Source organism: Oenanthe melanoleuca, chromosome 24 (assembly GCF_029582105.1).
Source record: "Oenanthe melanoleuca isolate GR-GAL-2019-014 chromosome 24, OMel1.0, whole genome shotgun sequence".
NCBI classification, from domain to species: Eukaryota; Metazoa; Chordata; class Aves; order Passeriformes; family Muscicapidae; genus Oenanthe; species Oenanthe melanoleuca.
In genome coordinates this window covers 5,764,946-5,787,038 of record NC_079357.1, presented here as the reverse complement: position 1 = coordinate 5,787,038, position 22,093 = coordinate 5,764,946, and the positions used below count along the sequence as shown (strand labels likewise).

General features: G+C 60.5%; 2 protein-coding genes across 2 annotated transcripts; one reads left to right on the top strand and one right to left on the bottom strand.

Moving 5' to 3' along the window:
* The first annotated feature begins 39 nt into the window (after positions 1–39).
* On the top strand, positions 40–8,873 carry ROBO4 (roundabout guidance receptor 4). Its single transcript, XM_056509749.1, is given in 20 exon segments — positions 40–86; positions 88–137; positions 140–280; positions 401–445; positions 535–813; positions 891–1,029; positions 1,104–1,231; positions 1,938–2,050; positions 2,576–2,795; positions 2,884–3,002; positions 3,553–3,724; positions 3,802–3,952; positions 4,033–4,163; positions 4,743–4,919; positions 4,999–5,290; positions 5,374–5,898; positions 6,705–6,824; positions 6,903–7,240; positions 7,344–7,481; positions 7,569–8,873. Coding segments are annotated over 20 exon segments (3,447 nt in total). The 5' UTR covers positions 40–54; the 3' UTR covers positions 7,706–8,873.
* Positions 8,874–8,901: 28 nt separating this feature from the next.
* On the bottom strand, positions 8,902–21,466 carry ROBO3 (roundabout guidance receptor 3). The gene is made up of 25 exons (XM_056509748.1): positions 21,133–21,466; positions 17,915–18,241; positions 17,071–17,228; positions 16,381–16,501; positions 16,168–16,306; positions 15,494–15,621; positions 15,290–15,414; positions 14,635–14,806; positions 14,333–14,544; positions 14,045–14,126; positions 13,792–13,960; positions 13,539–13,705; positions 13,175–13,299; positions 12,875–13,094; positions 12,687–12,799; positions 12,096–12,576; positions 11,892–12,018; positions 11,698–11,801; positions 11,408–11,617; positions 11,162–11,318; positions 10,926–11,093; positions 9,571–9,677; positions 9,403–9,480; positions 9,217–9,329; positions 8,902–9,138 (listed from the first exon to the last, which is right to left on the bottom strand). The coding sequence occupies exons 1-25, from the start codon at positions 21,275–21,277 to the stop codon at positions 8,929–8,931; spliced, it is 4,158 nt and encodes a 1,385-aa protein (XP_056365723.1). The 5' UTR covers positions 21,278–21,466; the 3' UTR covers positions 8,902–8,928.
* Between the last annotated feature and the right edge of the window lie 627 nt (positions 21,467–22,093).

Below are 22,093 nucleotides of genomic sequence, written 5' to 3'. Positions count from 1 at the left end.
ACTCTGCTGTGTCCGGGTGCTGCCGCCGTGGCCGGGCAGTCCCAGTGCCGCGGGATGGCCGAGCTGTTTGTGCTCACCGCCACCTTCCCCCTTCGGCATTTCCCGGCCCCCGCATCCGGCTATTGTCCCCCCCCATCCGGAGCCGGCTCCAGCCCCGGTGCTGGCGGGGAGGATCCGGGATTTCGGGAGGAAACGGGAAGGCTGGCCGGGGCTGGCATGGCGGGCGGCTGGGAGACAGCGCTGGGCCTGGGGCTCTGCCTCGCCGCCCTGCACCGCGGAGGTGAGTGCAGACAACAGGGGCCAAAATCCGCTTCACTCTGCCCCCTGCCCCACCCCGGATCTGAGACCACGCCACTTGGGGTGCCTGTTGGCATTCCCCTGCCTCCTTCTCACCCGACAGGCTGCCGCCTCCCCAGCGTGGCCACGGCACCCCAAACGTCACCTGGTAAGCACACCTGGTGGGTGGGTGGCGCAGGTGGGGGGACACCTGAAAATCCTGTTCCCCCCACCCACAATGTGCCCTCCCCGCCGCAGTGCTGCGGGACAATTTCCGCTTGCAGCCAGGGGATTTGGTGATCACAGCGGGGCAAGCGTTGGAGCTGGATTGTGTCCCCCCCTTGGGGTTCCCTGAACCCTACATTACCTGGAAGAAGGACGGGGTGACCTTGGACTTGGTAGGCGGCAGGTACGTGGTCACCAAGGGGAAGCTGCAGGTGGCATCGGCACAACGGAGCGACTCCGGTCTCTACATCTGCGTGGCGGCCAACGCGGCGGGCAGGAGGGAGAGCCGGGCTGCCCGCGTCTCCGTGCTGGGTAAGCCAAGGGTCTCCCACAGCTGGTGGGCACGTCACACCCAGCCACGGTGCCATGTCCTTGATGTCCCCCTGCAGAGAAGCCGAGCATCGTGCGGCACCCCAGCGACGCCGTGGCGGCGGCTGGCAGCACCGTGGAGCTGGGCTGCAGCCCCCGAGGCGACCCGGCGCCGCAGGTGCAGTGGCACAAGGAGCACGGAGACCTGCCCTGGGGCAGGTAGGTGGTGCCAAGGGGGAGCTGTCCCATCCCCAGCGTGGGGATGAGGCTGATGGAGAGCTGGTGACCTGCAGGCACGAGGTGGACCGGGAGCACACCCTGCGCCTCTTCGCCGTGACGCCCGCCGATGCCGGCGCCTACGTGTGCACAGCACAGAGCCAGCTGGGCAGCGCCGCCGCCACCACCTTCCTCCACGTGGAGGGTCAGTGCGGGGCCTCCACCAGCACAGGGCCATCTTGGGGTTCATGCAAGGGGATCCATCTAACAGAGTCCATCTAATGGGGTTCATGCAAGGGGGCCATCCAAGGGCAGTCTGTCCATCCAAGGCCATCCATCATCCATCAAATAAAGTCCATCCAGCTGAGTCATTTGATGGGATCCATCAAAGGGGGTTCTTCCAAAGGTAGGTCCATCTAAACACATCCATCCAACAGGATCCATCCAAGAGTTCCATCTGAGAGGGTACACGTTAGGGGATCCATCTTAGGAAATGTATTGAGGTGGGAGTTTACCCAAGGGGATTCATTCAAGATCACGCACCTAAAGGGGATCCAGCTAACCTGGTTCCTCCGAGAGGATCCATTTAAGGGGATCTCTGCAAGGTGGAAGTACATTAAAGGAGGATAGAACAAGAAGTATCCATCCAAAGGGTCCATCTAAGAGGGACATATCACTGGGGTGTATCATGGGATGCCCTCCCATGTCCCCAGGGGCAGCACATCAAAGGGGACCCATTCAAGAGTTGTCCATTCCAGACAGACCCATCAAAGGGTGTCTGTCCAAAAGGGTGCATTTGAGTGAGTCCATCCAGGGTCTCCACGTGCAGGTATCTGAGGTAGGTGTCTGGGCAGGTGCCAGGGGACCTTGCTCCTCCCTGGTGCTGCCATTCACCCTCTTCTGCCCCACAGACCGGCTGGCAGCGGGCCAGCAGGACACTGCCCCCCGGGAGCTGCTGGCTGTGCGGCTGCACCTGGACAACGGCACTGCCCTGCCCACGGCCGCCGTGCAGCTCCGCTGGCAGGTTGGTGTGGGGCTCAGGGGAGGGGGGATGGGACACATCCCCTGTCCCACATGAACTTGGAACCCTTCCTGTAGCTGCCTGGGCTAGGGTGGTTCCAGCTTCGGGCTGCTACGGGAGTCCAGACAGCTCTGAGGGCTCTCGAGGCAGAGGGTCAGCTACTCAGCTAGCAAGGAGAGACTTTGGGAGTTGCTGTAGAGGTTCTGAAAGTATCTTTATTTCTTTGAAGGGTTCTACCAGCAAAATCCAGTTACTAGCACAGGAAGAGGTCTTAATAGGTTTTAGGGGAATTTAATTTCTAACCAGTAAAATTATAAGTTGAAAACTATCTAATTACTTTAAGATTCTAGGTGAGAAAAGACCAATCATCTGGTAGAGTTAAAGACCAATAGAAATCCTAAATGATAACAGGGGTTTTGGTAGGGAGTGGGGGCATCACTCATGAAAGGTTTCATTGTCTCAGGGCACAGAATCCCAAGGGCCTTTTTCAGGGACTGTTGTATCATCCACACTTCCCATCCCCTGCAGATGCTGATGCCGGTGCCGGTGCCCGTGGGCTACATGGTGCTGTACCGCAGCCTGCTCCCGGTCAGCACCTCCTGGATCCAGCACGACGCCGGCAGGGAGCTCAGCGCCGTCATCCCCGCGCTCCGCAGGGGCTACAAGTACGAGTTCAAGGTGCGACCCTACACTGGAGGGACCCAGGGCTCGGACAGCAACAGCAGGCACCTCTGGATACCCGAGGAAGGTGTGTAGTGTGTCCCCTGGGATGTGTGGGTGGAGGATAGGGAGGTCTGTTGGGGGTCCCAGGGGTCTCAGCATCCCTGTCCCAGCAGTGCCGAGTGCAGCGCCCCAGCGTGTCACCATCCGGGCTGAGACGGGGAATGGCACCGTGGTCGTGAGCTGGGAGCCACCTCCTCCTGAAGCCCACAATGGCGTCATCCAGGGCTACCAGGTCTGGGGCGATGGGGTGAGAGGGCAGGGCTGGAGGGTCAGTCTAAGGGGATCTATCCAAGGGGGTCTATCCAAGCAGGGAACCATCCAATAAGTCTATCCAGGAGGTATTTCAGCATGGGTGTTCATCCAAAAGGGCCAACCAAGGTGGAGGTCCATCCCAGGGCATCTGTCTAGTGGTATCCAAAGCAGTTCATCAAAGAAGTCCAGCCTAAGGGATTTGGCCAAGAGGGTGCATCAAAGGGAGACCCCATCAATGGGGGTCTATTCAAGAAGTATTCACCCAAGGAGGTCCATCCTAGGGGCATGCAAGGGAGCCCATCCAAAGGGGTCCTTCCCAGGGGAGTCCATCAAGGAAATTCATCTAAGGGGACCTATCCAAGTGAATCTATCCATGGGTGATTCATCAAGGGATATTCATCTGAAGAGGTTGATCCAGGGCGGTCCATCCACAGGGGATCTATCCACAGGGGATCTATCCACAGGGGATCTGTCCACAGGAGGGCCATCAAGGCTAACCATCTAACAGGACACATCTTGGTGCCTGCCAGGTCTGGTCAATGGGCGAGGGCTGGCAGCGTCCCACCAACAGGACAGTGGACGGAGCCACCCGCCGCCTGGAGACCCTCCTGCCACAGCCCGGGGCCGAATTCTGTGTCCAGGTGGCAGCTTTCAACAGCGCAGGGCTGGGGGTTCCCAGCAACACCACCTGCGGAGTCCTGGGTGAGCTGGAGAGCAAGGTGGGGTGCTGGTGGGGGCTGGTGAGGTGACACGAGGTGACACTGATGGGACCCTTGCAGGGCTGGCAGCGGGGAGCAGCAGGGTGGTGCAGGCGCTGCAGCAGCCTGCTGTCATCGCAGCCGCTGGCTCCATGCTCTGGCTGGCCCTTCTCGCCCTCCTCCTCCTCCTCTGCCAGCGCCGCGCCAGCCAGGACGCCGCCGCTCGCCACAGGTGAGAGCCACGGGGTGGGGACACGGCAGATCCCTGCTGTGGTGGGGATTGATGCGCTGACAGCAGCTCTCGCCCTGCAGGCTGGTGGCTGGTGACTCGCCGTGGCTTGGTGCTCCCTGGAAACCCAGCTGTGCCCCCCGAAACCTCAGCAGCAGCAGCAGCCTCAGCAGCCGGCTCCTGGGCAGTGATGGCAGGGACCCCCACCCCTCCAGTGAGCCCCCTGGGGACTGGGATCCACCCACAGCCATGGGACCCCCACCCCTCCAGTGAGCCCTATGGGGACTGGGATCCACCCACTGCCATGGGACCCCCACCCCTCCAGTGAGCCCCCTGGGGACTGGGATCCATGGGACCCCCACCCCTCCAGTGAGCCCCCTGGGGACTGGGATCCACCCACAGCCATGGGACCCCCACCCCTCCAGTGAGCACTATGGTTGGGGTCCCCACCTGGTGCTGTAAAGCCCCCACTCTCTGCTATGGACCCCCCAACCACGGCTATGGGACCCCCATCCATCCCATGTGATGCCATTGGATCCCCACCCAGTTCCATGGAACCCTGACATGCTGCAACAGGACCCCCAGCCCAGGCCTAGGACCCTCACAGGGGACCAGCAAAGTGTACCCCAGACCCCCACCCTACTCCTGGCACCCCCAGTGCTATGGGACCCTCACCTTGGTGTCCCCCATTGTCTGTCTGCAGGCAGCAAGGACTTGAGGACACACAGACCCAAGGGCAGAGGGGACAGGGGACACATGTCCATGGGTGCCCTGACCTCTCTCACTCTTCCAGCCCTCTCCTTGGAGCCGCCAAGCCTTGGCCCCCCCACGCCCCCCACCCACAGCAGCCTCCGTGGGGGACACCCAGCGCCCCTCAGGGACATGGGGTGCTGCGGTGGGGGGCACCCCGGGGTGCATTCCTCGCCCAGCACCCCAAACCCAGCGCCCTGGGAGCGTGTACACAAGAGAGGTGGGTGTGGGGGGACGGGGGGGACACAGGGGACACCAGGGAATGGCCCATGGCTCTGTGTCCCTCTCTGCCCCCGCAGAGCTGCACCAAGTGCACAGCACCCCGGTGCTCATAGCTGGCCCCAGCCACATCCCTGGCACTGCAAGTGCAGGCGAGTGCGGGACAGATTTTGGGCTGGCAGCCAGGCAGCCTCAGCAGAGGGGACACGAGGGTGACGCCGCCGCTGCCGTGATGGACAGCAGGGACCCACGGCTGCTGATCTTCAGCTCTCCAAAGCCACCTCGGGGCAGCTCTTCCCTGGCCTCTGGTGACAGCAGGTCACCAATGACACCCCCGAGACCCCCCCGTGCCTGGCACCCCCCGGTGACACGGTGAGTCTGGCTGTCCCCATCCACATGGGGCCCTGCAACACAACCCTTTGCTGTAAAACCCAATGTGTCCCTTGCACCCGCAGGTCCCCGGCCTCTGTATGCCCCAGGGACACATCTCTGGTCTCCAGGCACCCCAAGGACATGTCCCCAGTCACTGGGATCCCCAGGGACACATCTCCAGTCACTGAGAGCCCCAGGGGTGTGTCACCGGCCACCAGGAGCCCTAGGGACATGTCCTTGGTCACTGAGCACCCCAAGGACATGTTCCTGGACAGCAGGCATCCTAAGGATGTGTCCTCAGTCACCAGGACCCCCAGGGACATGTCACCAGCCACCAGGCACCACAAGGATCCACCACCAGCAACCAAGCACCAGAGGGACACAGTCCTGGCCACCAGGCACCCTGAGGACACCTCTCTGGTCACCAGGTGCTCCAGAGACCCCTTACCAGTGGCCAAGTGCCAGAGGGACATCTCACTGTCTAGCAGGCACCCCACAGACATGTCCCCAGCCAGCAGACACCCTAAGGACACATCCCCAGGCACGAGGCTCCCCAAGGAGATGTCACCAGCCACCAGGGACTGCAGGGACAAGTTCCTGGCCTCCAGGTATGCCAAGGACATGCCCCCAGCCAACAAGTACCCCAGGGAGCTCTCACTTGTGATCATGCACACAAGGCACATGTCCCTGTGCAACAGGTACCCTGAAAAGATGTCACCAGCCTTGAGGCATCCCAAGGACACACTGCCAGCCACCAGGCACCCCAGGGACACACCTCCAGCCACCAGGCACCCCAGGGACACACCTCCAGCCACCAGGCACTCCAAGGACACATCTCCAGGCACCAGGCACCCCAGGGACACACCTCCAGCCACCAGGCACCCCAAGGACACACCTCCAGCCACCAGGCACCCCAGGGACACATCTCCAGCCACCAGGCACCCCAGGGACACACCTCCAGCCACCAGACACCCCAGGGACACATCTCCAGCCACCAGGCACCCCAGGGACACACCTCCAGCCACCAGGCACCCCAGGAACACATCTCCAACCACCAGGCACCCCAAGGACACACCTCCAGCCACCAGGCACCCCAAGGACACACCTGCAGGCACCAGGCACCCCAGGGACACATCTCCAGGCACCAGGCACCCCAGGGACTCACCTCCAGCCACCAGGCACCCCAAGGACACACCTGCAGGCACCAGGCACCCCAGGGACACATCTCCAGGCACCAGGCACTCCAAGGACACACCTCCAGGCACCAGGCATCCCGAAGAGGTGTCTCCAGTCTCTGGTCACCAGGACATATTCTTGGGCACCAGGTACCCCAAGGACATGTTCCCAGCTCCCAGCCACACCAGGAACATGTCCCTGGAGACCAGGCACCCAAGGGACATATTCTGGCTGCCAGGTACCCCAAGGATGCTTCCCTGGCCACTGGGCGCCTCTCACCAGCATTCAGTGACGGGGTCCTCACACAACAGCAGGTGGCTGAGGTCCTGGAGATGGACCAGGACACTGCCTGCTGCAGGTATTCCCCGTCCCCCTGCGACACTCCCATGATTGCAGCATCCCCTGGTGCCAGCAGCACCCCACTGTGTTCCCACAGACCCCCAGCACCGAGCACACCACGGTCCTTCTCACCCCTGCACACCTACGGCTACATCTATGGGCCAGCAACCTCTGAGCTGGGTGAGGAGGAGGAGGAGGAGGAGGAGGAAGAGGAAGAGGAGGAGGAAGAGCATACAGCCACGAGGGGCTCTCCAGGAGGGTCACTGCTGAACGGCTGGGGGTCTGTGTCAGAGGACAACTTTGCCAGCACCCGCTGCAGCCTGGTGAGCTCCTGTGACAGCTCCTTCCTCCTGGACGCCAGCTTCGCCCGGGCGCTGGCCGTGGCTGTCGATGGCCTCTGCTGCAGCCTCGAGGACACTGATGGGCTGTATGGGGGTGAGTGAAGGGTCCCTGGCCCCCCCTCTGACCCTGAGCACTGTCACCTCCTCAGGGAACATGGCTCCATCAGATGCCACCATCTCTTGCCTTTTCCCTGCAGGTCTGTCCCCACCGCCGTCACCCTCAGAGCAGGTTTTCCCACCCGGAGGCCACACGAGCACCTGGGACTGGTGGACAGCACTGGAGGTCCCACAGAGGACCAGGACAGAGGCAGCCATGAACAGTAGCTCACAGAACGGTGTGTAGTGCCCCAATGCCAGGGTGGTGGGCACTGGGGGTGGTGAGGTGTTGCAGGGTGTTGGAAAATGTTTCCTTTGCTTTCCAGGTGGCCAGGGGTCAGGGACTGGCAGCCCCTGGGCCAGGGAAGGTGCTGAGCTAGGGACAGGAGCATGGCAGTCCCCAGGGCGCAGGATGCAGCAAGGCCAGAGTCCCCTGGACTCAGCAAAAATCCAGCTTTATTAGGCAGTTCCCCAAACAGGGGCTCTTTACTAGGAAAAGGTAGTGGGTGGGTGGGTGTCCCTCCTTATTCAGCATTCTTGTCCTTCCCAAGTGCCCTCCTCTTCCACAGTGTCCCCATCCCTCCTCAGTGTCCCCACTCCTTCCCAAATTCTTCATTCCTCCACAAGTGTCTGCATTCCTCTAAGTGTCCTTGTCCTTCCTCAGTGTCCTCCTCCTTCCCCAGCATCCTCATTCCCTCTAACTATCCTTCTCCAGCCCAAGCACTGTTGTCCAGCCTATGTCCTTGTCTTTTCCGTGTTGACCCCCTGACCATTCCCATTCCTGCTGACTATTCCCATTCTTTCAAACTGTCCTGCTTTCTGATACTTCAAGCCCTTCCTCAGCATCCTTGTCCCACTTTGTCCATCCTTGTCTCTCCCAAATGTTCTCATCCTTCCCAAGCCACCTGAGTGGCCTTGTGCTCCCTCTAAACGTCCTTGTCCCACCTAATCATCCTCATTCTCAGGCTTCTCAGCCCTCCTGAGTGTCCTCATCCTTCATCAGTTGTTTTGTCCCCCATGCCAAGTGTCCTTTTCCTTCCCCACTGTCCTCATCCCCCTGCAACCATCCTCCTTGTCCCTTTACTACTGTCCTTGTCCCTCCCAAGCAATCTTATTTTTCCGAAGTGTCCTCTTCCCCAGCAATCCTCAATCCCTGAAAATCCTTCCTCCATGTCCTCTTACCTCCAGGCATCCTTGTCCCCCAGCCCTATTTGTCCCTCACCAGCACCTGCTGTGTCCTTGTCACCCCTGTGTAATCTTGTCCCCCGCCAAGTGTCCCCTTCCCTTTTGATCACCTCATCCCTCCCAGACGTCCTTGTCCTTTCCCAGTAGCCTTGTTCCTCCCAGCTGTGCTTGTCTCCAGGATCCTTGCCCCACTAAAGCATCTTCCTCACCCCTCCCCAGTGCCCTCACCCCTCTTCTGCTCATCTGCCCCAACTGTTTCTGTCCCCAGGGTTCATGTTCTTCCCTGAGCATCTTCCTTGTCCCTCCCCAGGGTCCTCATTCCTTGTGAATTCCTTGCCCCACCCCAAGAATCCCTGTTCCCCCTCACGCTGACGCCCACCGGTCGCGACCTCTGTGCAACCCTATTTCCATGGAGCCACTCAGAAATTAAAGCACATCCCTCCGTGTCCCCTGCGTTCCCATCCCCATGTCCCCGACTCCGTCACCGACTCGCCCTCCCTTTTATCGCTTCTCGTGCGGCGGGCAGGGATGCGGGGCCCCTCCCCTGCGGCCGTGGCCGCTCCCCTCGCCGCGCTCCGCCGGTGTCCGGCTGCGGCCCGAGCCGTGCCCGCGGGAGCTGCCGGAGCCGCGGGACGAGACGCTGCCGGTGGTGGAGCAGCTGCCGGACACCGGCCCGCGGGGCAGGCAGGAGGCTTTGCTGTAGGGGACGGCCTCGTCTGCAGGGAGGGCACAGGGTCGGGGCTCGGCGGCGGCGGCGCAGCCCGCGCGTGGCGCAGCCGGCGGCTCTGCCTTCCCGGCGCGGGGCGGGCGGGCGGTCACCCTGCGCTCAGCCCCGCTCGGCTCCAGCTCCGCACGGGGCCCGCGGCTCTCTCCGGGCGGCGGCAGCGGCGGCGGCGGCAGGTCTGCGGCACAGAGGGGCGAGAGGGCTGAGCTCCCCCGAGCCTCCCCAGCTCCCTGCTTCGAACTCCCACTCACCTCCCGTCTGCTTTTCCCGGCGGTAGCGGCTGCATTTGGGCTTCAGGCGGCTTTTGGAGATCGCACCGCGGGTTTTCCCTTGGGGGGGTGGGGATGGCAGCGTCAGCCCTCCCAATAGTGGGGGGCAACGAAACCCTCACCCACCCAAACTGGCCCCTCAGGGCTCACCTGTGCCAGGGGGGCAGCGGGCTCGGGGCGGGTGGCCCTCGCTGGGCTCCGGAGTCACCGAGGGACTGGGTGCCTGCGGGGGGGTGCTGACGCCGTGCGGGGGTCTCCTGGCAAAGAGGGGGGTGGAGTGAAGCCAGGGTAGGGGGAGTGGGATGGGGGCTCAGTGACCACCACAGTGCTGGCACAAGCCCTCTAGAGCTGTGCCAGAACTGGGAGAAGCCACGTGGAATTGCCACAGCTGGATGGCCCTGGGCTGAAGCATCACAGCTGGATAGAAGTGCCACAGCTGGATCACGGCTGGGGTGACAAAGTGGAGCTGGGTGAGTGCAGTGGCACAGCGAGGGTGGAGGACCACAGCCTGGCAAGGTTGTGATAGCACGGCAATGGCACATCTGGAGCACAGCTGGGTGGAGGCTGCTCAGCTGGGATTACAGCCACACAGCTGGATTGCAGCAGCACGGCTGGGTCACCACACATCTGGATTGCAAGCACACTGGCAGACTGCAGCTGCACAGCTGAATCATGACACACCTAGATCATAGCACAACTGGATTGCAACCATGCAGTTTGCAGCTGCACAGCTGGGTCATAGCACAGCTGGACTGCAGACATGGAGCTTGATTGCAGCTGCACAGCTGGAGCGCAGTGACATGCCAGAATTGTGATGGCACAGGTGGATCATGTCAGAGCTGGGTCATGACAGCACAGCTGGGTGATGATGGCCCAACTGTCCGGTGATGGGGCAGCTGTATTGCAATGCCCCAGTCAGCCCACAATGTCATGGATGTGTCATGACAGCATGGCTGGAGCACAGCTGGAGAGCAGATGTGGATGGTGACACCATGGATGGGTCACAAAGAGACACCTGGACCGTGGTAGGACAGACATCCAGACCCCAATGGTATGGCCAGACCATGGTGGCACAGCAGGACTAGATCATGATAGTGGGGCTAGATTGTGATGGGGCACCCAGGCCATGGTGGGACATCCAGAGCCTGATCCAGATCCAGGACCTCGGTGGCATGACCTTGGTGACAGCACGGATGACACATCTGGTCCATGACAGCACGGCAGAGCCAATGGTGACAAAATGTCTGGGTTGTGATGGAACATCTGGACCATGGTGAGGCATCTTGACGCCAACAGAACATCTGGGGCCCCAGTGAGACACCTGGACCCTAATGACACAGCTGGACCATGATGGCATGGCAGGGCTGGGGAGTGACAACATGGCTGAATCTCAATGGAACACCCAGGCCATGGTGGGACATCTGGACCTTGGTGGGACATCTGGACCCCAATGGGACATCCAGACCCCAATGGCACGGCCACAGCAAGCAAGGCCCATCTCCTACCGGGGCAGGAGGGAGCTCTCGAGGTCGCGGAGGCGCGGGATGTCCTCCGTGGTGCGGGGTGACGGCGTCAGCGTGGCGGTGGAACGGCAGCCGGAGGACGTGGTGGGTGAGGATGCAGCAGTGGCACAGGGGATGTCCTCACCAGGGTACCACACCTCCATCCCCAACCTGCAGGGTGCAGAGCACAGGGTAGGTGCTGGGAGCAGCATGCCCAGCCCCCAAGCCCCCACACTCACCCTCCGGCTGCCTCTTCCTCTTCATCCTCCTCTTCCTCCTCCCTCTCCTCCTCCTGGGCACACTGGCTGAGCTCACTGGCTGAGGGTGGCGGGGGCAGCAGCTCTGTCCAGTTCACTGCCGGCGGTTTCACTGCTTGCCCCAGCTTTGCTTTGGCCCCTGTGCCAAGGAGGGATGCTGGGGGGGCTGTGGGGAGGGCACCGCACCACGAGCACCCACGTGCGCCCCCACCCACCCGACCACCCTACCGTGCTCAGCCCGGCCACGGGGCACCTGGCAGGCTGCAGCATCCATTGGCTGGGAACCGCCCCCAGGGTAGGAGGTCCCATACTGTGAGAAGGGACGGGGGAATGTGCAGGGCTCCTCACTGTCAACCTCGATGGTGCTGTAAACCGGCCCCTCGCCAGCCCCCGCTCCAAACTGTTCCGTCTGGGCGATGTAACGGGTGATGCCGGCATCTGCAGAGGGTGACCAGCATCAGCAGGGCAGATCCTGACCCCCTCAATCAGAGCCACGCAGCCCCACGCTGACCCCTCACCGTTGTAGTATCTCTCAGTAGACCCCAAGCAACCGGCAGCGCTGGCTGTGCTGCCACCATGCCACGCATCCACCAGCCACGGGAAAGCAGTGCCGGCAGCTGCCCTGCAAGGGGATGGGGTGAAGGAACGCTGCTGGTCAGCCCTGGGGCTCCCGAGGGGCAGGGGATGCCGGGGAGCGGGGGGGGGGGGTTACCTGGGGTTGCTGCGCGCTGGAGCAGGGAAGGAGACTGTGGAAAGAGATGGGGGTGAGGGCAGCGAGAGGCCGAACTGGGACCCCGCAGCACTTACGGGCTTACCGGTGGGTGTGTAGGCAAAGGATGCTGTAAAGAGAGGGACGGTGGGTGTGGGGTTCTTTGGCTGAGGGGTGAGGGGTCCCAGGGGTAGCACCGCCCTGTACCAGTGAAGTGGCTGAGCTCCTTCTTCCTCCGGCGGCGGCTGTAGAGCCAAGCAGCAAAGGCAGCGAGGATGACCCAGCAAGCACCACCAACACCGGCAATGAAGGCTGGCTGCCTGGCTACCTCTGCTAACTGCTCAGCCAAGCTACTCCCGCCTGCTGGGGCCGCATCTCTCTCCACCAGGGGGGCTGCAAGTGACACGGGGAAGAGGGACAGACCTGCGGGGTGCCAAGGAGCCACCCCCAGCACTGCACTGGGTGACCCCATCATGCCCCACCCACGGGTGCAAGTTGTGACAATGGGGGACTCACCGATGTGGATGGGGACAGGGGCACTGCGGGCACCCACACCAGCACTGGTGGCAGCAGCAACTTCAGCGCGGTAAGGGACCCCGGGGACCAGACCCTGCAACACTGTGGCCAGCACCGTCCCCTCCACGCTCTGGTTGATGTGGAAGCGGCTCTCATTGCCCAAGCACCAGATCTGGTGGGGACCAGGAGGAAAAGATGGGGAACACCCATAAGCGCGCCGTGACATGGTGTGAGGAGTGGACAGAGCGGACCTGCCACCTCCCTGCTGCTGTCCAGGCTTACCCGGTAATCACGGATGACACCATTCTGCTCTGCCAGAGGTGGTGGCTGCCATGAGATGCGGACGCTGGTGCCGTTCCCAGCCACACTGACAGCTCGTGGCGGGGCGCTGGGGGCTGCCGGGGGAGGACACACGGGGTGTCACCTCCAGGCTGTCCCCGGGGAGCCACACCCTGCATCCCTGCACTCACCCGCCTCAGGGGTGCGCAGAGCTCGCACCGCGCTGTCGGGACCATGGAGGTGATGGAAATAGGGTCGGACCTTGACCTCGTAGTCCTGGCCCCGGCGCAGCTCGGTGAGCAGGGCCCCCCGCTTCCCCGGCGCCCACACCGTCCGCGCCTCCTCCCAGCGCCCGCCGCGCTGCCGGTACAGCACCCGGTAGCCCTGGAGGAAGGGCGTCTGGTGCTCCACCTGAGGACCCGAGGGAAGGGTGGGATGGGGGGATGATCGACACTGGGAGCCCTGTACCAGTAGGGAGGCTCAGCACTCACGGTCCAGGTGAGATGGACAGTGCCCAGTGGCAGCACCATAGGTTCCTTCAGGTGCACAGCCACTCGTGCCAGCTCCTGCTGCACCTGCTCAGGATCCAGCCCTTGCTGCATGGGGTTGGTATCTGCTGGAAATATGAGAGGGTGGAGGGTCCATGCACATCTCCACTGGTGTCACCAAGGGAAGGAGCCATGGTGACAGCACATACCCATGGCAGGTCCATGGGAAACTCCACTGCCATCACTGGGCAAGGATGGACCCAAAGATTTTGGGTGCATGGGCACCTCCATTGGTGTCACCAAGTGGAGATGGACCCAAGAAGGGTGGGGGGTTTGTGACACCTCCACTGTCACTGCTGGGTCTCACCTCGGGTGCGCACAGGCTCCGAGGCGCCGCTGGGGTCGCTGAGCCCGTGGGCGTTGACCGCCCGCACCAAGAACAGGTAGACAGTGTCAGGGACAAGGCCGGTCACTGTGTGGGTCTCACCCTCCACATCGGCTGCCACTGTCTGCCACGGGCCACCCGCCGCCTGGCTGCCGGGGGACAGGGGTGACTCGTGACAGGGTGGTGCCAGGCCACCACATCATCCCTGCAGCCACAGAACAGGCTTGTGTGATACCTGAACGCCTCCACTATGTAAGAGGTGACATCGGTGGCACCACTGTCCTCGTTCGCTTTCCAGCTCAGGGTTACACTGCTTTTGGTAACATTGGTGACCACAGGGGTGGAGGGTGGCCCAGGGAGGAGACCAGGTGCAGGGGAAGGCAGGGAGAGGTTGGATTCATCACCTGCAGGGAGATGCATGGAGGTCTGGAGTGGCTTTGTCCCCAGTGCCACGGTGTCCCCGCTGCAGTGACATCTCCATGACCCACCTTGTACCTCCAAGGAGATGCCCCAGCGTGTCTCGCCCTCTGGGCTGGTGGCCACACACTCATAGAGCCCGGAGTCTCTCACCTGCAGGGGGAAGAGCTCCTGCCCCATCACCCTGAGCACCCATCACCTCGGCACCCACCACCCTGAGCACCCACCACGCTTTGCACCCGCCACCCTGAGCCCCAGCACTGCTTGCACCCACCACCAGAAGCATCCACCTCCCTTTGCTCCAGCCCCTGCCCCCCTCCCTGCCGTGCCCCACGGTGCCCCTGCCGGGGCCGGCTCACCCGGAGGCCGGTGATCTGCAGGGTGCCGTTCTCCAGCAGGCTGGCACGGGGCTGGACACCTACCAGGGCACTGCCATCCTTCAGCCACCCCACGCTGCCTGGGGGGTCGTGGGCCCCTGCCCCACAAGGCAGCCGCACCGTGGCCCCCCCTGGCAGCACCGTCCGGTTAGTGGGGAGCAGGCTGATCACCGCTGGGTGCAGTTCAGTGGGTGCTACAGGGACCAAATCAGGAATTGTTGGGTGCTGGGGTGGGTGTCAGTCATGCACTGAATGTGCCAGCTCTCCACTGGCACTGGACTTACCCCCTGTCACCTCCAGGCCTGCCCTGGCCAGGACACTGCCGGCCACGCTGATAGCCTGGCACAGGTAGTGGCCAGCATCACTGGGCCGGACGTTGATGATGGTCAAAGCACCGCTGGGGCTCACCCAAACACGGCCAGAAGGGACTGGGGGCTGGCCCGGGAACAGCAGGGTCTGAGAGGGAGGGGCATTAGTGGGGGGATGAGGGAGCGAGAGGATGAGAAGCAGGAGATGAGATGAAGACAGGGTTAGGGGTGCGATGGGATGGGATGGGATGGGATGGGATGGGATGGGATGGGATGGGATGGGATGGGATGGGATGGGATGGGATGGGATGGGATGGGATGGGATGGGATGGGATGGGATGGGATGGGATGGGATGGCATAGCATGGCATGGCATGGCATGGCATGGCATGGCATGGCATGGCATGGCAGCAGGGATGTAACAGGGATGGTGAGGATAGGTAGGAGTGAGGATTGGTACTGGTGTGAGGTTGAGATGGGATGAGATTGGGATGGAGATGGGGATGGGGTGGGAATTGGGATGGGGATTATGATGATAGTGGAAACAAGATGGAATGGAAATGGTGATGGATTGGGATGAGGACTGGGGCTATGATTGGGTGTGGGGTCAAGGATGAGGGAAGGAGACAGACCTGGCTCCCCTCCTTCTGCCAAAAGACAGCAGGTGGCGGGTTGCCCTTGCTCTGGCACTGGAAAGTCACGCTCTGGCCAGGGGTGACAGCTTGGTCGTGGGGCCCAGTGACAAGCTGGGGGGGCACTGCAGCAGTGTGGGGAGAGATAAGGGCTTGTCTGGGCACTGCAGCAGCACCCAAGGGCGCTCCCCAGGGCCCCCTTACCGTGCACAGTGAGGGTGCCCGATGCCTCCGACCTGCCCACGCTGTTATCAGCCACGCAGGTGTAGGTGCCCTCATCCTCCACCTGCAGCCGGCTGATCCGCAGGGTGTTGTCTGGCAGCACCTCCCACCTGGGGAACCCACCAGGCTGTGGCACCAGCACCGTGCACCAGGAGGGCGTGAGGTGCCATGGGGTTGGGATGTAGTGAGGATGCAGGATGTGATGGGAATGTGGGATGTGATGGGTACAGTGGAAATCTGGGATGCAGGAAAACAGGAGATGCAACGGGGATGTGAAATGTGGAGGTGTGAGTGTGATGGGGATGGGGGATGCAATGGGAATGTGGGTTGCAGTGAGGATATGGGATGTGATTGGGATTTGGGATGTGATAAGAATGTGGGATGCAAAGATGTGGGATACAATGGGGATTTGAGGTGCAAAGGGGGATGTGGGATGTGATGGACATGTGACAAATGGGAGTGTGGAATGCAATAGGGATGTGGGATGTGCTGAGGATGGAAGATGGGCCAGGGTTATGGGATGCAATTACTTGATTCTATGAGGATGCCAGGTGCTCCAAGCACACCAGGCTGGCACACACTGATGCCACCCAGCTGCACCACAGAACCCTGGCTGCCCCTGGTGTCCCTGAGCCACCCCCCTCGCCCCTACTCACCTTCCCAGGGGCATTTCACCCTCCTCCTTGCGCCAGCGCACCGCTGGCTGCGGATCCCCCACCGCCTCGCAGGCAAACTCCGCTGTCCCCTCCACCAGCACCACCTGGTTGTGGGGCCTCTTGCCAAATGCTGGGCGCTCTGTGGGGTGGCCATCAGTCCCACCAGGATAGCACCCAGCTCCCTTACACCCCCAAAATTAGATCCCCACGCACCAAAGACGACCAGCTCGGCCGGCTCGCTATCCCTCTCCCCCACCACGTTGGTGGCCACGCAGACATAGACACCAGCATCGCTCTTGTGAGTACTGGCCACCATCAGCTTCCCACCACGGATCTGCAGGAAGTAGAGCTCATCCCACATCCCCATCACATCTCACATCCACACTATATCCCATGTCTGCACTGTATCCTGCATCCTCATCACATCCCACATCCCCAGTGCATCCCGTATCTCCAGGACATCCCACATCTTTGTTGCATACATACACATCACATCTCCCATCCCCAAATTCTGCACCCCCATTGCATCCTGCACCTCCATTGCATCTCATACCCTCACTGCATCCCAAATCATCATTGCATCTCTCATCCTGACTGCATTCTGCATCCCCATCACATCCTGTACCTTCATTGCATCTCACATTCCCATTGCACCCACACCATCATCACATCCCGTATTTCCATTGCATCCCAAATTTCTGATGCATCCCATATGCCTATCCCATCCTACATCTCCATCTCATCCCGTATCTATCACATCACTCAACCCTCTGCTGCATCCCACATCCCCATCACACTCACTGCATCCCCATCCTCACTGCATCCACATCCCCATCGCACCCTGGATCCTGTAACATTCCCATCTCCCTTGCATCACCTTCAGCCCCGTTCTGCCCCTCTCACCGTCAGCCGCCCGTCCTTGTCGCTGACCCGGACTCCGTTTTTCTTCCAGGAGACGCTGGGCTCGGGGTGCCCGCGGGGCGGGACGCACTCCAGCACGGCCGGTTCTCCCGCCGCCACCACCACGTCCCCGGGCGGCTGCCGGAAATCGTCCCGCAGCACTGCGGGGACACAGCGGCCTCAGCCCCGCAGCCCCGCGCCCCCGGGCTGGGGCAGCACCAGGGCCATCGTCTGCTTTTCATTTATCTTCATTGATTTTACTTTCAAATTGATTTACTTTCAAATGCTTGCAAACATTTTCATTTGTTCTCATTTGTTTTCATGTATTTCCAATTATATTAATCTCTTTTCATTTCTTTTACCACGTTTTCATCTATTTTCACTCCTTTTCAGTAATTTTCACTTATTTTCATTTATTTCAAATTGTTTTCAGTTTTTCATCATTTCTCTTCATTAGTTTGCACTTATTTTATTTTTTCATTTATTTTCACTTACTTTCAGTTATTTTCACTTTCCTTATTTAATTTCTCTTTTTTTCCATGTTTTAATTTATTTTCTGTTATTTACATTCATTTTCACTCACTTCCTTACTTTTATTTTCATTCATTTTCTTTTTTCATTTGTTTTCACTTAGTTCCATTTATTTCCAATATTTATCACTTCTTCGAATTTAGTTTTATTTCTTTTCACTTATTTTACTTATTTCTAATTATATTCAGTTTATTTTCATTTCTTTTCCCCTCTCCCCTTGGCAGCAGAGAATGTGAGAGCCCCTTGTTAAACAGCCACTGGAGCAGGCTGGGCTCAGGGATGATACCAGAACCTCAAATCCTCCCTCCCGACTCACCGGCCACCTCCAGGGAAGCATTCCTGCTGGTGGCCTCCCCCAGGTAATTCCTGGCCACGCAGACATAAACCCCCTCGTCGGGCTTTCCCCGCCTGCCGTGCAGGATCCGGAGGAAGAAGAGGGATCCTCCCGGGAGGAGCGTGCGGTGGGAGCGGGGATCCTCCCGGTCCGTCTCCACCCTCTCCCCGTCCTTGTACCACTCCACCACCGGGGCCGGCCGCCCCTCGGCCTTGCAGCTCAGCGTGGCCGGCTCCCCCTTGGACGCCAGCACATCCGTGGGGTGCTCCACGATGCGGGGAGCCGTGTCCTCCAGCTGGCTGTGGGATCCTGCGGGAAGATCAGGAGGGGTAGGGATGGGGTTGGGGGGATGAGCATCCTTGGTTTGTGTGGTGCTTTCCTGGCTGGCTCCAGACCCTGCTCTGCTTGGAAGTGAGAGATGAAGAGTGGCCAGGTCCCAGCCCAGCATATCCCAGGGTGGTGCCGTGGGGAGGGAGCAGGATAAAGGAATCACAGGATCACCAGGTTGGAAGAGACCTTCAAGATCATCGAGTCCAACCCAGCCCTAACACCTCAACTAAACCATGGCACCGAGTGCCACATCCAGTCTTTTTCTAAACACATCCAGGGATGGTGATTCCACCACCTCCCCAGGCAGGCGATTCCAGCACTTTTTTCACTCTTTTAGTAAAAAACTCTTTCCTAACATCTAATCTAAATTTCCTTGAAGCAGCTTAAGATGAGATGGGGAGGGTGTCAGGAAAGGCCAGTGGGAAAAAGCAAACTTCCCAGTAACGGCCTTTTCCACCCGGTTTCCAACTGGGCTTCCCTGAGGAAATGGGACTGGGGCTAAATTTGCCCCAAACAGGGATTTTCCATCAGCTGCAAGTGACTTTCTGTAGCAGAGCTGGTCATTCAGTGCAGAAAATGCTTAATTTTAAGTCTTAAAGAGCCCCATATTGGGGTTGTGGTGCTGTTCCAGAAAAAAAAGGCCTGGCAGGACACGGGAATTGATGGATGGTCATTAATATTGGCATAATTAATGCTCATTAATGCTGGGGTGTGTTGGTAGTTCGGTCCCCAAGAGTCACAGTGGCACAGGCACACATGCAGCTGTGCACAGACACACGTGCAGCCATGCACTGCGTGTGTTTGCGCACAGGTGCATGCATGCACACATGGGCAGCCATGCAGGGATGTGCACACACACATAGAGGCACCCACACACAGGTACATTACACACACGTGCATGTGTGCACATGTGCATTACAAGTGCAGGGGGGTGTGTGTGCACACATGCATTGCACACACAGATGCATGTACATGTGTGGGCAGTCATGCCCACACGCACACACATGCAGTCACACACAGAGCTTGGCACATGCACATTCACATAGCAGGGGAGTGCGTGCCCTGACATGCACAGATGCATTCACATGTGTGTTCATGCAGGGTGTGCACACACACACCTGCACACATGCATGTATTCAGGTGGCGGGGTGTCCGTACACACACATACGTGTGTTCAGGCATGCAGAGGCACATACACACATTCACACAGGAGTGTGCATGGACACGTAGGTTGCACGTGCACCGGGGCACACACAGGGACATGCACATCCATGCACATCCATGCACATCCACACACACTCAGGTGGGGCCATGAGCCTACACTTGCACACACATGCACACTGTACAGACATGCACATGCTTGCACACATGCACACTGCACTTAAATGCATGCATGCACACTGCACACACACTGCACAGACATGCACACACATGCATACTGCTCATAAATGCACACATGTATACTGTACAGATATGCACATATATGTACACTTCCCAAAAATGCACACACCTGCACACTGTACAGACATGCACACACATGCACACTGCCCATAAATGCACACATGCACAAATGCACACATGCACACTGTACAGATATGCACATACATGCACACTGCCCATAAATGCACAGATGCCCACATGTGCACGCTGCACATACACACCACACACGTGTCTCCTGTTCCCCCACACCCTGGGGCAGGGTGTGGGCATAAGGGGCTGCGATTTGGGGTGCCCATGGGGTTGCCATGGGGATGGGCTGTGGCTGCCATGGGGACGGCAGCAATGCTGCAGGGTACTGGGTACCCCCGGGGGGCACAGCAGGAACTGAGGGGGCCGCAGCTGGGCCCGGTGACTAATTGGGACAAGCAGGGGGTCAGGGCAGCCCCCTTCCTGTGCCCGGCTGGCTATGCAGGGGTAGGTGGTCCCGTGAGGTTTGGGAACACCCCCGCCCCCTCACCAGCCACCCAGCGCCAGCTGGAGGGGGACAGACTGAAAAGAGGGGAGAAGCTCAAAAAAGACTCAAAATCCAAGCAGATATCCCCTCCCTCACTCCTCCTTCACCCCACTCTGTCTCAGTTAGGGGTCATGGGGCTGGCTGGGGGACATGGGGAGGATTAGGGCACACGGAGCTGTTTGGAGGACACCGGGATGGTTTAGGAATGTAGAGACAGTTTGGGAACACGGAGCCAGTTCCAATTTGCAGTCTGGGGACTGACTTGGGGACACAGGACTGGTCTGGAGACATGGAGTCTCTCCTAACTGTGTCTAGGAATTGGTTTGGGCACACAGGGACAGTTTTGGGACACAGGGCTGGTCCTGGTTTGGAGACTGGGGATGGATGTGGGGACATGAAGGCTGTCTGAGGACACCGGGTTTCCCCTGGTTTGGCATCTGGGGACTGGTCTGGGACACGGGGACAATTTGGGGATGCCATGTCTGTCCCAGCTCGTGGTCTGGCAGTTGATGTAGGAACACGGCATAGTTTGGGAACAGAAGCTGCTTGCAGTTCAGGATTCGGGAACACAGGACTGGTTTGGGAACATCGGGACTGTCCTGACTTGGGAAGAGTGGACTGGTGTCGGTTTGGGGTCGTGGAGACGATCTAAGGACACCGCATCACTCCCAGGAGTCGGTGTGGGGACAGGGAGCTCCCGGAATGGGGACACGGGGTTGGTGCGGGGACACTGGGTCAGTTCAGGAGTTGGGACATGGGCAGGTCCCGGTTTGGGGATAGGGACAGGTTGGGAATCCAGTGTCGGTGCTGGTGGGATCCCAGCTGGGGCTGGGGTCTGCGGGCTGCTTCCAGCATCGCGGCTGGACCAGGAGCAGGAGCTCCGGGACAGGGGACAGAAAGACCGGGGACCACGTACCGTTACCGGGGGCGAGATCGGGCAGGTGCAGCGCGGCGATGGAGCGGTTGATGCCGAGCAGGAGCGAGGAGTTGGAGCCTTCGGCTCCCAGCGAGTCGGCGAACAGGTTCATCTGCAGCAGCGTCTTCAGCAGGTACCGCAGCATCCTGCCCCGGCTCTGCCCGGCTTGGCTCGGGTCGGCTCTGCACGACACTACCCGGCACGGCAAAGACTGGCTCAGCTCAGCCCGATCCGGCTCAGTCTGATCCGGCTCAGCTCAATTCGGCTCTGCTCGGCAGGCTCGGCTCAGTTCAGCACAGTCCGGCTCAGCTCAGCCCGGGCAGGCTCAGCCCGGCAAGACTCAGCCCGATCCGGCTCAGCTCAGCTCAGCTCAGCTCAGTTTAGCTCTGCTCGGCTGGGTTTGGCTCAGTTCAGCCCAGTTCGGTTCAGCTCAGCCCAGTCAGGCTCAGACCGGCAACACTCAGCGCGATCCGGCTCAGCCCGGTCCAGCTCAGCTCAGTTTGGCTCTGCTCGGTTGGGCTCGGCTCAGTTCAGCCCAGTTTGGCTCAGTCCAGCCCAGTCCAGCCCGGTTCAGCCCAGTCCGGCTCAGCCCAGCGCGGCTCAGCCCAGCCCGACTCAGTCCGGCTCCGCTCAGCCCGGCTGGGCTCGGCTCAGCCTGCGGCACCGCCCCCGGGTGGGGGCCGGGCCGGGGCGGTGCTGGGCGGGGTCATGGGGTGTCCCTGTGCTCCCTCCCCGTCACTGAGAAGCGGGATGGGGATGAAGGCGGGGGGTGTCCCGTGTGGGGTGGGGGCTTCATGGTGGAGTGGATCTGGGATGACTTTTGAGGGGACAGAGGAAAGGGGGGCCCTAGAGCTGCAGGGGGAGAAGGAAGAGACGCAGCAGCTCCCTGGCTTCACCCCAAATTACGTGACACCACTTGGGGCTGCTGTCACCCCCCACTCGGGACCCCCCCTCACTGAAC